The following is a 16,499-nucleotide window of genomic DNA, read 5'->3' as shown; positions in this document are numbered from 1 at the left end:
AAAGACTAGGAGAACATAGATTATAATTAAACATATTAGTATTGTCGAACTACTAAGTCGGTGTCGTCCTATGCGTGTCGCATTCGAGACTCTAATCTAACCAATTGCCCGCGCCTGGAAAATGCGCTATGTTAAAGAAGAGAAGTTATTATAGTAGTAACTGCGAGTTGTAGTTACGATAATAAGTCGTTGCGAGATAGGTGCGGAGTCGGCGCGGAGATCTACTCTTTACAGAGCGTCGTTCTTACGCGCTAGATCCTCTAGGTAATCCGCTAGACAAGCCTGTATAATTTAATTGCGGTAGTTAGGATTAGTAGGAAACTAAAGGTACACCTCCTCTCGAACAGAGCGAGGCAGCAGGTTAGGGTTTGCCGCCGTCGGGTCGCCGCGAGTCCTAGGAGTCTAAAGACCTCCGAGGATATAGTTGCTACTTAGCGAAGTGCTTATAGGTGCGTTGCGGTTGGCCTTAATACGAAGAACTACATTAGCGACAGTAGCACGGGTAATCTCGCGGGACTCCTCCTCCGCCATACGGGCCTACTCCTCTTGTGCTTAGCGCTAGTTGCGCTCGCGCTAGATCATAGCGGTGCGCTTAATCTTACGCTAGCGAGCCTCTTAGACTTGCTCCTCGCGGATGCGCTGGCGCTCGCGAAGGAGGGTAAGACGAGCAGATTAGGGAGTTAATGCAGAGTTAGTGCGAGCCGTAGGCATAGTAAGGTTCAGAGGTAGATCAGCCGAGCTAGCGTTAAATAGAGTAGCGGGACGGCTACTAGCGGTACTATTAAATATTCCAGCCTTACGATCGAGGTCCTCTTAGGTGCGCTCCGTAAGCTGTTAATCGAGGCGCAGAGCTTCCGCTTAGTTGTCGGCGATCTAGCAGCGAAGACAGTCCTACTTAGTTACCGAGTTTGGAAGAGTGCCACTTATTATTGCGGGATCGATCTCGGCGAGAGGTTAGCGACCGCGGTTGTCGCGAGTAGGAGTACCCTCTAGGCTGCCTAGAAGGGTGTTCTTATTAAATGTTATACGGTTAATAGAGCGGTTGCGGATAAAGTCGTCGCCGGCGGCACCGGTGCGGCTGCCTTACGCAGCAGGAACAGAAAGACCTCCGCTACGAGAGCGGTTGCGCTTGTTAGCCAAGCGGATAGCACGGCGCTGCTTATTATAACGGGCACGCTACTCCTAGCGAGCCGCCTTACGCGCTGCTTTCGCACGCTTTTCCTTCGCGAGGCGGAGAGTACTACCGCCCTTACGAGGCGACTTGCTCTTTAGCACGCGGCTACTAAAAGCCCTACCGTTATTAGAAGAGCCGCGACGGCGACTACGGCGGACCGCGGGGGAGTATACGACATCGTCCTCTTCTTCGTCCTTAGACGACTCTTCGGTGTCGGAGACCTCGCTTAAGCTAGCATCCTTATTATAGTCTCTATTGCCTTTATCCTCTAAGTCGCTACTAGCAGCCGCGGTTGCGCTAGAGGCGCTACGGTCGTTAACGCGAGTCGAAGGGGTGCTAGGGGCCTTACGGTTAGAGGGGAGACGCATGTCGGTAGGGCCGGAGCTAAAGGTAATCGTACCCTGTTCGTTAGAGGCGAAAGGGCGTACGGCGAGATGTAGTTCGATTACTCTGTTAGAGCGGGGAGTCTGAAGAAAGCGAAAAGTTAGTAAAAGGTCGTTGCGGTATAGTTACGAGACAACATACGCGCGACGCTCTAGAAGAAAACATGCTAGCTACCTGCGAGGCGTATATACTATTAAGGCGCGCAGCGGCCTCGTTAGCGAGGAGAGTAGCCTCTATATTAGAACGAGGCTTCGAAGTTAGGCCGAATAACCGGTATCCCTAGCGAGACGCATTCGCCTCTATCTGCTAGATCTCGGAGTTGTACGTCTTTGCAGCTAGAGACAGGTTAAGGCCGGCCGTAAAAGCTACGTTATCCTCGCGGACACACTCCTCTAAGTTATCTAATAGGATGCCCTCCTCCTCTATTTCGCGGCGGACGCGGTTAATTTCCTCGTAGTAGATATTAAAGAGGGAATGGATCTTATTAACTCTACCCTATATACCGCCAAGCACCTACGATGTAGTTAGTTAAAGTCTACAAGTTATAGCGAAGCGCATACGTACCTAATAGCAACCTTTACAGTTGTTAGAGTTGCAAAACTTACAAGCCTTATTTAGTAGCTTGTTATATTCCCTACTAACCGCAATAGACTTTGCGCACCTATAGCAATCGATCTAGGTAGTAGGAGCATCCGGAGCTATGTCGTCTGCGCTCTACTTATAGACGGCTTCTTCTAGCAGGTCTGTTAGATACACAAAGTCCGCTATAGCGCCCTTCTAGTAGCCTATAGCTATAGAGGCGCGCGGCACGCTTGCGTGCGGGTAATAATGTTAGTTAGTAATATTAGTTGCGGATCGGTTGTAGGTCGGTTGCGAATGTAGTGTAAAAAGAAGCTATCCCGTCGAGAAAAAGTCGTTCGTAAGGAAAATATTTAGGGTATAAACTCGCGGGCGTTCCGCCGAGGATTAACTAGAGTGTTAATAAAAATTCGGAATAACAACGCGGGGCTGCGCCCAGCGACCGTCGCTACGCGGACGCTTCGTAACGACCAAACCGAGATAACTAAAGGCACGTGAACAGTAGCGGATCGCAAGGGATCCGAGAGGAGTAAGAAATAAATACTAAGGGAGTTAGAACTACAAAGCGCAAGGAGGCGTAGGCGGATAGCTAGGGCCTCTGCTGCTAAGGACATTAGCACAAGGAGGAGGCGTGTGTAAAAGGCGCCAAGGCTGAACGTAGGCGGACCGTAGGGACCTTTAGGTCGTTGCGAAGTCCCTACGATATCGTTGCGGTGTATACATGCGGGTGCGAGTTAGATATCGCGTAGCGAGTCGCAGGCGTCCCGCACCTATTCCGCACCGACTCGTGTCCATCTCTCGAGGGTTAAATAGGTAGCCGCCGTAGGCGGATCGAAAGGGCAAGAATTACTCTTGCACCAGATAGTACAGTATCCTCACACTGTTGCACACCCGAGTAGTACGCTTGTTCATACATCCCTACCACTCATTATTACATAAGAGCGCATAATAAATATCGACCTTATTAGCTAACACCCTCGTAGAACGACTAGCTCTATAAGCATAGCTATAAGCCCCTTAACAAGCGACCGGTAATAAAGGCTCGACCGGTATAGCTAGACGACCGCCTCTTATATAAGGACTAGCATATGTTGCAGTAGTATTACAAGATCCTTAGGCTATTAACTAAGGCAACGATTAAGCTATAAGGTTAGGTTAGCCGGCATAGTTAGATATAGTAGGTGTTGCTAGTCCTTAAATACCTCCTTACTTACTTCGAAGGCGTAAAACGACTCTATATAGTCGACAACGTAGAGGCTATTATTACTAACTATCTAGAGTTATAAGAGCTCTAATAAGAGCACTACTTCCGAGCTAACATTAACCTCGCGTAGCAGAAGCTAGATGCCTACTACACCCTTACCGACAATACGCTAATCTACGTTATAGCCGTCGTCCTATACCCTCGATATAACATCCGGTAGCTTAAGAAGAAGTAGAGTAAGAAGCCGGTATAGCTTACCGCTACGAAGGCTAAGTTAAAGGCGTTGTAGTATAAATATACGCTTACGAGCTTATTTAATAGTAATAATAGCGACCTTACGAACAGCGAGATAACACCTTCTTAATTAGCTTCTAAGGTTGCCGTATAACTACTACTACCGCATACGACCGGCCTACGCTACTAACGAGTCCTTAATAACGACGTAGACGACTTCGCCGGCATAGCTAATAGTAGCGATAAAGAGCGAGCTAAGTAGTAGCGGACGGCGTTAATACCGGCCGAGTAATAGTCGGTTTATACGTCCCTTAAAGTAGACTACAACGTCGACAACGTCTACTAATAGTAGTAGAATTACCGCATTAAATAGCCTTAATTAATACGTATAGTACTAGACGTCCTTATAACACTACCGATAAGCGACGAGCCTAAACGTACGTTTAGCTCTACCGGCTTAATAGTTACTAACCGGCGTAGCCGCCTTAAGGAAGACACTATTGTAGTAGCAACATTACTATAGAGCTAGACGAGAGAGGGTGTTATTATATAGACTAATTTTAAGCCGGTAGTAATATTAGTAGATAATAAGGCTAATAAGGAAGCTAGATAACCGACTATAATGCCTTATAACTACCCTTACTAAGAGCCTTACGAACAACACCTCTACTACCCTTACTACTATAAACATAGCCGGCTAAGTTATAAAAACTAAAGGAGTTTCTAGCCTTCTTATTAGCTAAGCGTTTAATAGTAGATTCGTCGTTTCTAGCTTCTATACGAGTCGTTTGCGCAGGTAACAGAACTGCTGCGGCCGTGCTTAAATATGCGGCCGAGTAGGTGTATATAGAGCAAAATCTACCCTTAAATCTACCCTTAAATCTACCTTCTACTACCCCTTTAATACTACTATTAATCCTTCAATCCACCCTTAATTAACGCAGACGCCATAGATTAATTAATTAAGGCAACAATCTAGCAACCAGAGCCATGGATTGATTAATTAATTAACCAATCCACCAATCCACTAATCCAGCGGATTAATTGTTCAGCAGACTGGACGGGAGGAACCAACGCCAACCACGGCAACCTTATCAGCCACGATGCAAATTTGCCAATTCTCCATCTTCATCGCAAGGGTCACCGCGGTCACAGCATAAGCTAGTCTTTCCGCTCTAATTCGTCCGGAAGCAACGACGTCGTGTGATAGACTAACAAGACTCTAGTCGTGCGTCGGAGCTACTGGAAAGGGCCCATGGCCACACGGCTTCTGTGCATTCGACGGCCTCGCAAAGGGAAATGGTATCTTTCCATGCCGCAAGGAAGGTTGCTCTTTTTTGTCTCTCAGTACCGTTTCTTCCAACTTGGAGACTACGCATCTTTCGCCGCTGGCGCTAACAATTTACGATAGGTTTGGGAGTGCTACGTCGACGATATTGCTTGCACTCCTCAATGGGACAAGCAACCCGTCTGCGCCTTGTGCAAGCAGCGCTCATCAGATGCGTTTCAAGGCTGCTGCATGGACGTCGATGACCATCCTGGGTCGGTCATGAGGTCGGGCGGGGTTGCTGGGGTTGCTGCAAAAACGAGGGGATCACTTCGGGAGAAGTACGGATCGGAGAAGATGGTGTATAGTTCTACTGGACAGCGTTCTTGTGCGCCCAATACGGTTTTGAACTTGTCAGCTCTTGCAAGCATTGAAGACCGCCGTCTTCTTGTCAGCTCTGCAGGCAAGCTCCAACCAACAGGCAAGCTCAATCTGGGGGTAAAGCTACCCTCGCTCCCGTGGTTCTCTCCCTCTTTCTCTCTCCCTCTTTCTCTCTCCCTATCTCCCTCTCTCTTCCTGCTATTACCAAACAAAACTTTCCAACGGTCACAACTCCAAAACAACAACAACAACAAGAACAATGCAATTCTTCCAGCTCTCCGTCCTTCTCGCTTTCGCCACCGCGGCCACAGCCTACGTGACTCTCTCCGCTCCTCTCCGTCCGCACGCCCTTTACTAACAAACGACCAGAAATGTACGAGGGCTACTGGTCACGGACCCGCTCCTTATGGTCTCTGCAAGGCCGAGCCGGGAAATCCACTCGAGATTGGGAACTATCCATGCCGTTATGTCCGTCGTCTCTTCGTTGCTCTCAACTTCCGCTATTGCTGATAGACTCGGTCCTAGGGTTGGGAATGCTACCAAGATGATATCGAGTGCTATCCCCAAATCGATCAGGTGCACGGTTCCGACGCCTTGTGCAGTTAGCCTTTGCATGCGGGAGGGCCACTCGAACGAGCGCCAGCAACGAGTTCGGGTTGAGAGAGAGTACGAGGTACTGCAAATTTGAGGCGGTCAATCTGGGAGAAGAACAGGTCGGATGTGGTGATATGTATACAGGGTAGCCTTATCATCGATCTTTGATCAGCTCAAGAAAGCGCGACATGAGAGGCGTACTCAGCTCTCGATGCTCTCTTGATCTTCTCGCCACAAGCACTTGAGAGGTTCCAACGATTGACACCAAGAAAATGCAGATCTTCCACCTCTCCAACCTTCTCGCCCTTACATCCTTGGCCACGGCCTACGTAAGTCTCGTCGCTGCTCTCTTACCTCCTACACCGACCAGATCTAGAAATACACCAGGACCACTGGCAAAGGTCCCACTGCCTATGGCCTCTGCAAAGGCGAACCAGAGAAAACAGAACAGTGGAACTATCCATGCCGCGAGGTCAGTCGCCGTGATCCTGACCGAAGGTTATGCATCGCTTTTCCTTGCGCTAACGTCTCCCTCTCTCGACAAAGGGCTGGGAGTGCTACGTCGACGGCATTCCTTTCGATAATCAATGGACGACTTTTCCAATCGATGCTAAGTGCTATTAGCCATACCTGCGGGACCTGGTCGGAGCGCGAGCTGGGAACAATTTTGCTTGGATCGAGCGTTATGTCGATGAGAGATGATGTGCGATGGACTATCGACCCTATCGATGCCATATACAATTCGTCCTGGATCTCCTCGTGCGATGGCCACAGGAAACGGCGAAGTACGATTTTGAGGATGGATGGCATTGGACATGATAATACTGTACTTCGAGAAGAACCCCAACATGGCGCATCGTTGATTCGTGCATGCATTCCACATACCTCTCTTCTTGCTGGCTGCCTCAGTGCTGCGTCTTTCAGCCGGTATACTCCCACACGCTCGTGCTGTTGACTTCACTGCTGATCAAGTCCGCTCCCAAACACGCACCAGCTGGGAGCTCAATATCGTCCAGTACAGCGTAGGCCTTCCAAGGCCCAACGTTCGCATCCCCATTTTCCGAACAGAACACGATTCCTTCTCCAGTTCCGTTGAGCTTCCAATCGAGGAAGCCGAAGAAGGCAAACGGCGTATTGGTCCAACCCGTCACGTACGCTCCTGTCGGGATGGAAGCCGAGTGAGGTCGAGTGTAGCCCAACGCACCGCAGGCCTTGTCGATGAATCTGCTCGTACCCGTGGTTAGCCAACGGCATTTTGTAATCTCGTCCATCACAGAAAGGAACGTACATCTGCTGCCCGCCCGGCACTCTCACGCCCAGACTCAGTCCTCCTCCCGCTTTCCCTCCTCCGTAAGCTGTATCCAAGCCAGTGGTGTTGGAACACGTCAGTCCGGATATTCCGGGCGGACAATAGTCGGACTGAGGTTTCCCGATCCAAAGAGCGCCGCCATTGGCGTTGATGGGAGAGAGGTGGATTGGAGAGGCGGAGTGGGCGGCTAGAAGGTTGAAGTATTGTGCTTGTGAGAACGCGATGAGGCCGAGAACAGCGAGCATGGGGTTGACGGTCTTCATTGTGATAGCGTGAGAGAATTCTTGGAGGCCAATGGACTTATGTGGAGCGGTGGCGAGCGGAGGTCGAGAGTTATATGCTTTTGGAGCTCGTTTAATTTAAGCAGCGAAGTTGGGAGGTTGGAGGAGAGTCGGGTGGTGGAGCACAAGGACCTGAAGGCTGCTGTTGTGCTCGAGAGGTGGGTCTGGGCACGGCATTGGCGTATGCGGTGCGATGTAGATTGGTGTTCTTGTGCTACCAGCGACAAAGCCGAAGCTGTTTCAGGAGATCTTGGTTAGCTTGTTTTTAGTGATCATCTTCGGGACTGTGAGGCGTCGTGTCGTATCGGCGTCTCGAGCATTGCGCGCATCGTACTTGCAGCTCGTCAACTGGAAGAATTGACCATCGGTACAAACCTGTTCCAAACCAAAACCGCTGCCTTTCAAGGGCCTGCCATCGTGGGCATGACAGCCGTAGATACAGCATCTATATCTATAGCTCGTCGTGTCCCTTCACCTTCTTCCGCTCTCTCTCCGCGTCCTCCCTCTGCAACCGCTCCTGTATACTCTCCTCCCCAGCCTGAGCGACGACGGGCACACTCGTATCCGGTGCGCCATCAGGTTTGTCCTTACCACCACTCCGACTGTCCTTGTAACGCTTCGCAACACCAGCAATCTCATCGTCATACGCTGTCCACTCCGGCACCTGTCTCCTCGCACGATCCAGCTTCGGCTCCTTGGTCTGCGGATTATTGCACAAATCAATCGTCTTCGCATCCTTCAAACTCTCGTCCGAACACCAAGTCTCACACCACAGCCACTCCTGCGGTAGACTGTGGATCGGCAACAACGACTGCATATGGTTCGGCAGGTCCTGGTCCAGATTGCTCAGACTGTTCGGGTCCGCGGAGAGCTGGTGGTAATTCTGCCGCAGCCGATCACCTGCCGCCATTTGTCGAAACAACTTCAAGTCCACGACATACAGAGCGGAGATGTGGTACGGCAGGCCTTTGAGGAAGTTCTTCCAGTATCCCTGTTTCCAGAACCGGAAGCCCTCCATCTCAGTCCTCGAGTCGCACATGGGCGTGAAACCGTACGGCGCGCCCTCAAGGTCGTGCTGCACGAGCTCGTACATGTCCGTCCGCACGATCTGATCGGCATCCACGAAGATGACCTTGTCCAGGTCGAGAGGGAACAAGACGTCCAAGAAGAGGATTTTGTAGCCCCAGATCTCGCGTTGCTTTTCTTTCTGTCCTCGCAGCCAGTGCGGCCATTTGTAGGTTACCATCTCGTATTGGAAACCGTACGCTGTTGCCATGATTGGGAGGAAGTCTTTGAAGGATGGGGACAGGAATTGCTCGATGAACCAGAATTTGACGGTGTGTGAGCTGTGTTTCATCACAGACACCATCATGATGTTCAGCATGCGCTCGTACAGGTGGCCAGATGCGACGGAGAAGATGTTGATGTCGGCGTGTTTGGGTGCCTGGACATCGTCTTTGCTGCTGAATAGGCCGGAGCCGAGCTGAGCTGCTTTCGACAAGTACTTGCCTGCAGAGCCGGATTTAAGACCAGCTTGTGCCAGTAACTTGTCTGCGTTGTCTGCAAGAGACTCAAATGCTGACTTCGATGCTTCCAAAACGTCTTCGTCCTCCATGCCGGGCTTTCGTGACAGTTCTGGGAAAAGAGTCGTGCCGCGGAAGCTCATCAATGCAATCTCGGTGGAGGGAAAGTCATCGTCAGATTGGACATTGTATCCCAACGCTCCCGTGCTGTCAATGTTGAAGATAGCCTCACTTCGACCCTTCTGGAGCGCTAGATTGTAGATGCCCGGATTCGCCTTGAACTGAAAGTATCCCAAATTCGCCATGATGATCGTGTCCGCAAAGTGTGGATCAGACTCGGTTCCGAGAACGAGCTGCACGCCGCGAGGAGGTGGCCCACTCGAAGCATCCTTCGAGTGTCCTTCGATGAGGATATGCTCAAGCTCGTACACAGCATCGATGTCAGAGCCAGACTTGACCGCGCTCAGCTTGATGTTGTCCAGATCGTGAACAGTGTGCTTTGGCGCGACGAGCCAGGAGGGCGGAAGATCCATGCCCATGTTGAGCAACGCATCAGCAGGAAGGCCGCCGAATTGAGCGCGAGCGGCCCGGAGAGACCCGTCGTCTTCAAAGTCAGGCTTCGAGCTGATCACATGGCGATAGAATCTCTTAATTGGGATCTCCTCAAGCCGCTCCTTCGGATTCAGGTACAGGCAGACGTATACGCCCTCCAGCTCTGACAACACCTTGATAATCGGGATCCATCGCTGCGCCACTTCAGATGCTGGGTCCACAGCGGCGTAGATCTGAATGTTGGCAGTCTTTTCATCGCCGATACGGATCGCCGTGTAAGTGGAGTCCCATTTCTTGAAAGTGTCCATTCGGACACTCGGGGCTTGCTCGAAGATACCCTCTGGTACCTCCGAGATCAAGGAAAGTGCAATCACGTTGGACACGCGAGCGAACGCCAGGGGTGTCGATGCCTTGTCTTGAAGCTTGAGGCTTTCGATCGCCAGAGCGGCTGGGAGAAGACGCCTCTTCCGTTCGTACGAGAACAATGCCTCCAAGTCGGCCACCTCGAGTACAGTCTCTTGAGCAAAAGGCCCAACAACCCTGCCATTGATCACCAGCGCTTTCTCGTCACGTTCCTTATCAATTGCATTCATAAGCTTGTGGTTGAGAAACACTTCGAATCCCGGCTCATTGATATCATCACCAGTCATGGCAGTCTTGCGCATCGAAGCGTAGACCTCGCGTCTGGCAGATAGGTTGTCTCCGGTAGCGACTTCTCCTTGAAGTTTCTTGTACTGCTCGATGTAGCCACTGAGCGTCTGTTCGATTAATTCCTTGTTCAAGACCGCAACCATGTGTATCGCGGGATTAGGAGAGATTGGAATGTGTAACACTGCCAGCTCAACGTTATCATGCTCCTCGCGAAAGACGAGGGCCTCCATCAGTTGTTCAAAGCCTTCCGTCGTATCAAAGTCAGCCGCTACCGTGAGATGCACTAGCTCTCGCTCGATTGTGTCCTTGCTGGCCGGAAGGCTAGGCAGAAGTTCAAAATGGGGCAGCTCTCCCAGATTCAGATGGCGAAGAGTTTTGTCGTCTCCCGGTATGACGATATTGTTGCGTCTGAAGCTCGCCTTGGACAGAAAGACATCCGGTAGATAGTCGTCGTCAGAAAGCGTGCCCTCATAAATGGCCTGCTGCACTACACGAAGATCCAGGCCGATCCTCTGGCTCATCACTTGTAGCCATTCATCCGTCCTTGGGATCGGCACTCCGTTGATGAAAGCATGTGGAGCTGCGTCGATGTCCCCAAGTCGTGCTAGATACGCCTGCACCGGCTTCAGGCGTGCAGAAAGTTCTTCATCGTCAGCGATCTTGCTGAATTCCAAAGCCTCCTTGCTGCGCCGTAGAATTCGCTCGGCGATTGCCGTGGTAAAGTGCTTCTCATCAGGCCCGCCGAGTTTGCGGGTCGATCCCGCTACTGATCGCTCCAAGTAGTCGAGAGCAACGGCAACACCATACCGGTCCACAAGATAGTAGAACACCTTCGCCTGCTCTTTACTCGCCGGCGAATTGATCCGTGGGACCAGACCGAATTGAATCGGGACCTGCCTCTCCACAAACCCGCGGATGCTATCGGCGACCAGCGATACATCGCTGAGATCGGAGAAGTCGATTGGTAGGACAAGATTCTGCACCTCTTTCCTGACAGAAGGAAGCTGGCCAGGATACGTCCGCTGCAAGAATGCATTCACCGTAGCCGGCCACGATGCATATCGCTTGTCCTTCTCGATGTTATTCAGCCAAATGATGACATTACCACCCTCAGCATCGTCCCGCCAATCGTAACGTTGAGCTTCCTGACCAACCTGGGACTTGGTGATGGCTTCGTGTGATAGGAGCTCGACCGCCTCTGCTCCGGTCAAGCCAATGCTTTGAACATCATTGATCATCTTTCGCTCCCGCCTCAACTGCTCAAGGAGTGCATATGCCTCCACATCGCGAGACATGACCTGCAAGCCATTCATCCACATGACGTTGTACCCAGCAGGAAGCAAGAGCTCGCGGTTGTGCTCGTGCTCCTTGAGGAATTCCTTCGACACATTCGTCGCAGCAATTGGACTGGAGTGCTTTGGAAAGTCACTCGAGAGCCGAAGCAGCGTCTCGAATGGATCCTCGCTGGCCATCACAAAACTAGATGCTTTCAATCCCAAACGTCTCAACTCTGAGGACGACAGAGGCCGCAGATCGGACAGCTCCTCCTCGCTCAAAGTCGCATCGCCTGCATTATCTTCGCTCTTCGCCTCCTCGGCTTGCCGATCATCGATCACAATGTAATCCGTCCTCTTCAACGCCAGCTCGACTCCATATCCACTCACGGCCAGTGGTCTGCTCTCGTAGCCAGGCGTCGCCCGATATCTGACCCGATATGAAGTGGAACCCTCCTTCGCTGTCGGACTTAGCTTCTTGTGGAACTTTCGGAAAGCCTCCGATTCGATGTCTGCGTACAGCACCGATGGCTTCTCGTTGAAATCATCTCCAAGCACGCGGTCGAATGGCAGCGAACGCACGTCGTCGTCGGCTGGTCCATAATCCTTGATTACATCCGACTCTCGTAGCTCCGGTGAGCAATATCTTTGCCTTTTGTACGACATGTGTGCCCATGTCTCGCATCCTTCTGATTCATCTGCGAGAAGCGTTGGAACGATGGATGTGTTGTAGTACTGGTAGTGGGCTTCGATTCGCGGTGCTGCGGCATGTATTGACAAGGCAAAGTCGAAGAGGGATAGGGCTTCGCTCGAGAGGTGCGAGTCTTGCTGGAGGACGGATCGGAATGAGTTGTATAGATCGCGGTCGGTTTTGGAGGAGTCGAAGTATCCGTCGGCGATTCGGTCGAGGAGGGGAAAGTACGAGCTTGCGTTTGCTTCGGCGGCAGTTTCTCTGCTGCTCGTCAGCTCGTACACGTGAGATAGGAAACAGCACAATGCTCACAATAGCTCTACCAGATATGGTGGAGCACCGAACGAGGTTCGAAGCTCGACATTTATGGACGGAACAGCATTTGCCCAAGCCAGCAAGCTGGCAAGGACTCCTGCTTTCCATCCAGATAGAACAGCCATTGCTTCAAGTTATCATTGGTGTGGTCGACGAATGATCGAAAAGGACAAAAAGTGGAAGTGACGTTGGTCGGGACGGGAGTGTGAGATCAATGGCTGTTGACCCTGAAATACAAGCTACGTGTCTTTCGACAAGGTGAGCGCAATTTCTCTCGGTGCGAAGGGCAGACGATTATTGCACATAGTATATAGGGCATGAGGAGTCTCCTCAATTCACCACATGCATGTTCATTGATCGTAATGCGCGGTTCGAGGTCGTCGGCATATTCACTCACGACCACCTCCGCGGCGAGCAACCGCTTGCAGCTAGCGTGGCACGCGACTGCACGTAAAGATCTTGGCATTGTTCTGTTTGGAGCCAGCATGTTTCTCTGAAAATGGGCAGGCTCTACGTGAAGAAGGCCTCCAATCCAGCGACAACGCCCTCGACCCTCCCATCAGTCTTTTCATCCACACTACTCCTGATCCAGCCCGGCAACTTGCTCCGAATCCTGTCATCCGCATACCTCGCATCAAAAAGCAGAATGCTCGCCCAATCATCCTTATGCCGTATAACCCTGCCAATGGCCTGATTGACACTCCTCATACACACATTCTCCGCGTATTCTCGACTCGCTGTTCTCTTTGCCTCCCCTCTTGTACCAGCCTGTTCTTCAAGATACTGCATCTTGGACTTCCACTCTGGAGTTTCCAGGTTCGGATAGGGTAGTCCAACGACGACAACGCACCGACCGAGATCGTCGGCGAAGTTGATTCCTTCGGAGAGCTTACCGCCAATGACGGAAAGAAGAATCGCGCCGCGAGTGGAAGATCCAGCGATGGCTTCGCTGTAGGTTCTGAAGGTAGTTTCTGCGGCGCCGGAACGTTCGTCGCAGAAGACGGGTTTGATGGCTTCGAATTGGGAGAATATTGGTTGGGTTTTCCAGAATGCGAGAGTAGATTCGAGGTAGCTGTAGCTGGGAAAGAAGACGATCATGCCGCCCTTGACCTTTTTTGCGATTTCTGCTAAAGCTCGGCCGAGACGGAGAGCGGTGGCATCAGTCCTGGACTTGAAGGTGAAGTCGACGCGACCATCAATATCAGAGGTGATAGCGCGGACGTAGAGACTGCTCGGCGGAATCAAGTGCCCACAAGAGAAAGTGGTAATGGAGTCCAGGTATGGGAAGAGCTGTTGCTTGTACTCTTCCATCGGCGACATGGTGCCGCCAGCAAGAATGACCGCTCGTGCGCTTTCAACGACCTCTCGAAAATGCTCGGACGGATCGAGCAGCAGGTAACGGATGGTAATGTTCTTGTCTTCTTTCGACCAGAGGAAGCGACCTTCTCGAGATGGATTCATTAATGCCAGGAGGAAGTTCTGCACATGTGTGAGTGTCGGCACGTCTGCCTTTTCGACCTGCTGGGGTGTGCTGCAGTCGCCAGCTTCGAACTGTGATTTGTAGACGGAGTACCCTTCGACTTTGCGTGCGAGCTTGCTCTCATTGATGTACCGTATCAGTTTCGAAAGGTTGATCTGGTCGACGGATTTGCCGGCTAACAGCGCACTCGCGGCCACGACGCTACCAGGAGTCTTCTCGTCCTGAACCGATCTGGTGAATTGAAGCAGTGAGTCGATGACTCTGACTACTTGCGTCACATACGACCTGTTGCTCCCTTTCAGCCGATTGCGGAATTTCTGGAGGTACACCATCAACGAGTCTCTCGCTCGGTTGAGCTGCGCATCCGAAATCTGCACAGAATAGATGCCTTCCACAGCACTCATCAAGTTGTGAGCTTCGTCAATTATGACTACATGGCCTTTGAGGTTGATACCGAGGGCTTCTCTTGCAGCCTTCTGAAGTAGCAGCGGATAAGGCAAGGTGACCATCTCCGCGTGCCCAATGCCAGGTCTGGAGGCGTAGTATGGGCAGATCTGCAACTTGCTCCCGAGGGTCGCAAGATCCTCAATGTCTCGAATTTTGGCCAAAGCATGGTCTCGGAACTCCAGGACGACATCTTCGCTGTCCTTGTTGGGAAGGAAGCCGCACTTCTTGTCTGTTGGAGTGGTTGACTGTTGCAACTCGATACACTTCTCGTTGATGGCGGTCTGGCTGGTGAGCTTGTTCACTTTCTCGTTGATGCAAAGGTTCTTGCGAGAGCCCAGAGTCAGATGTTTGAGCTCTTCCGTTGGCTCAACCGTGCCGGAATTTTTGAGATCTGCGGGCGGAAAGCCAGGTGGAAGCCCGACACGCTTCAGCTCGCCTACAAATTGCGAGAGTTGAGAATGCGTTCTCGAGCAGAAGAAGATTTTCATCTCATCCGGCTCCTCATCTGCAATACCTCCATCGTCTTTGCGGTTGAGCAGGCCCAGCTTCGTCATGAGAGTCGTGGTTGCAGACGAGAATTCCGTCTGATCAGAAGACTTTCTTTCGTCATCACTGTCATAATCGTCAAGCACGAATTGGGCCTCGTCTGAGTCGTCTTGTTTCTCATGATCCTGCTTTCGCCGTTTGAAAGCGGGCTCAGTACCTCCATTTGCGCGCTCCTTGATTTTCCTCTCGCGCTGCCGCACCCTCTCTAGCCTTGCCTCAAAGTCATCTCGCATACGTCTTATCTCAGCTACTCGAGCATCGACGGCATGTCGTCTCATCCACTCCGGCTCCTCATCATCAATGTCGACGGTCGCAATCGCTTCGCCGTACGTCTTCCGCTTGTTCTCTCGCAACCAAGTCAGAGCTCCGCATATCAGACTGAGCGATTTGCCAGTTCCAGTGGGAGATTCGAAGATGCCGACTTTGCTTTCTTCGATGCACTTGTAGACTGCTTCCATGAATTGCTGCTGGATGTCATAGGGCGTGAATGGATGGTGGAAATCCTTTCGCGCCATCCTCTATTACCGCCCTCGCGCAACAGAGCTTGCTTCTCGCCCGAAAGGAGTGCAATCTCTTTGGACTGACGACAAAGTTTGGGTTCGCGTTGTCCTTCAAACATTAGTCGAAATATCGAGATTCCGGGATTCACCTGTGTTTTCCCTTCCTGCTCCGGGTCGAGTCGTTCGGTTTGGCTTGCTGTCCCGTAGTAGTGGCCTTCGCGTCAATGACCCAGGTGTCAACGATTTCCTTCTTCTCAATCAACTTCTTCTCCTTGGTCTTCGACTCCTGGATCCGTCGGATATAGCCCATGTAAATGGCCACTTCAGCAACAGCCACCAGCGTACTGCTCGAAAAGGACAACGCAAGTCGCTGTGGCACACTCCACCTGCGAGCTGCCATCCACACCGCAACGCTGGTGCAAATGATGGAGACTAGGACGTTGATGATCAGTATCATCTGTCGATTCACGTCGGCGTAGGTCACTTCGTCTACTTCGTGAGGCTCTGAAGTCATGCCATGTCCGAAAGATGTGGTGGCGTTGGGAAAGTGTTCTCCGAATGTCTCTGGCGCGAGTGGGTTGGTCATGCGCTCGTATTGTCGTTGTTCGTCTTGTTCGCGCAGACGCTGCATGAGAGCCTTGTACTGAGCGGTCTTGGTTGTTTCTTCCGTCAGTATGGATGCTGCTGCAAGAAAGGCATTGAACTTACAGGCTCTGGCTTTGGTGGCGGAGGCGGCTGGTAGACTGACGCGCTCTTCAACAACGTCTCAAGTCGCCATTCCGTTGCGATTCCCGATGGATCGGCGCAGTGTTTAACCAGATATCGCGAGATGTCAACCAGTTGTTGATGCTCGATATGGGAGCCTGTTTCGATGTTTGTAAGATTCTTCCTGCTTTCCTCCCTGAGCTCTACGTTGACCCGACAGTACTCCTCGATGGCTCTCTTCGCAGTCGCCGTGGTCGTGAGCAGTACCATGCCGTCTCGCAATCTGCTTGAAGTGCAAGGAGATTCACATGAAGTGGTTGGTACCTGGCTAAAAGGACAGGAGCTATAGGGCTGAATCTTAGCGTCATGTACAGCTCAAGAATTTACTTGACAGCACTCGGACTGTCT

General features: G+C 51.5%; 3 protein-coding genes across 3 annotated transcripts; all 3 read right to left on the bottom strand.

Moving 5' to 3' along the window:
• Positions 1 to 5,687: 5,687 nt before the first annotated feature.
• MYCGRDRAFT_86618 (uncharacterized protein) lies at positions 5,688 to 12,538 on the bottom strand (the record flags this gene model as incomplete). Its single annotated transcript, XM_003851551.1, has 8 exons — positions 5,688 to 5,723; positions 6,185 to 6,189; positions 7,999 to 8,916; positions 8,991 to 9,028; positions 9,129 to 10,045; positions 10,097 to 10,216; positions 10,274 to 12,359; positions 12,411 to 12,538. The coding sequence occupies 8 exons, from the start codon at positions 12,536 to 12,538 to the stop codon at positions 5,688 to 5,690; spliced, it is 4,248 nt and encodes a 1,415-aa protein (XP_003851599.1).
• A 385-nt stretch (positions 12,539 to 12,923) lies between these two features.
• MYCGRDRAFT_86617 (uncharacterized protein) lies at positions 12,924 to 15,401 on the bottom strand (the record flags this gene model as incomplete). The annotated part of the gene is made up of 1 exon (XM_003851550.1): positions 12,924 to 15,401. The coding sequence occupies one exon, from the start codon at positions 15,399 to 15,401 to the stop codon at positions 12,924 to 12,926; it is 2,478 nt and encodes an 825-aa protein (XP_003851598.1).
• A 130-nt stretch (positions 15,402 to 15,531) lies between these two features.
• Positions 15,532 to 16,361, bottom strand: MYCGRDRAFT_43297 (uncharacterized protein; the record flags this gene model as incomplete). Its single annotated transcript, XM_003851549.1, has 2 exons — positions 15,532 to 16,038; positions 16,095 to 16,361. The coding sequence occupies 2 exons, from the start codon at positions 16,359 to 16,361 to the stop codon at positions 15,532 to 15,534; spliced, it is 774 nt and encodes a 257-aa protein (XP_003851597.1).
• Between the last annotated feature and the right edge of the window lie 138 nt (positions 16,362 to 16,499).

This window comes from Zymoseptoria tritici, chromosome 6 (assembly GCF_000219625.1).
Source record: "Zymoseptoria tritici IPO323 chromosome 6, whole genome shotgun sequence".
NCBI lineage: Eukaryota > Fungi > Ascomycota > Dothideomycetes > Mycosphaerellales > Mycosphaerellaceae > Zymoseptoria > Zymoseptoria tritici.
Note: the sequence above shows the minus strand (reverse complement) of the source record. Positions and strands in the feature narration are given on the sequence as shown.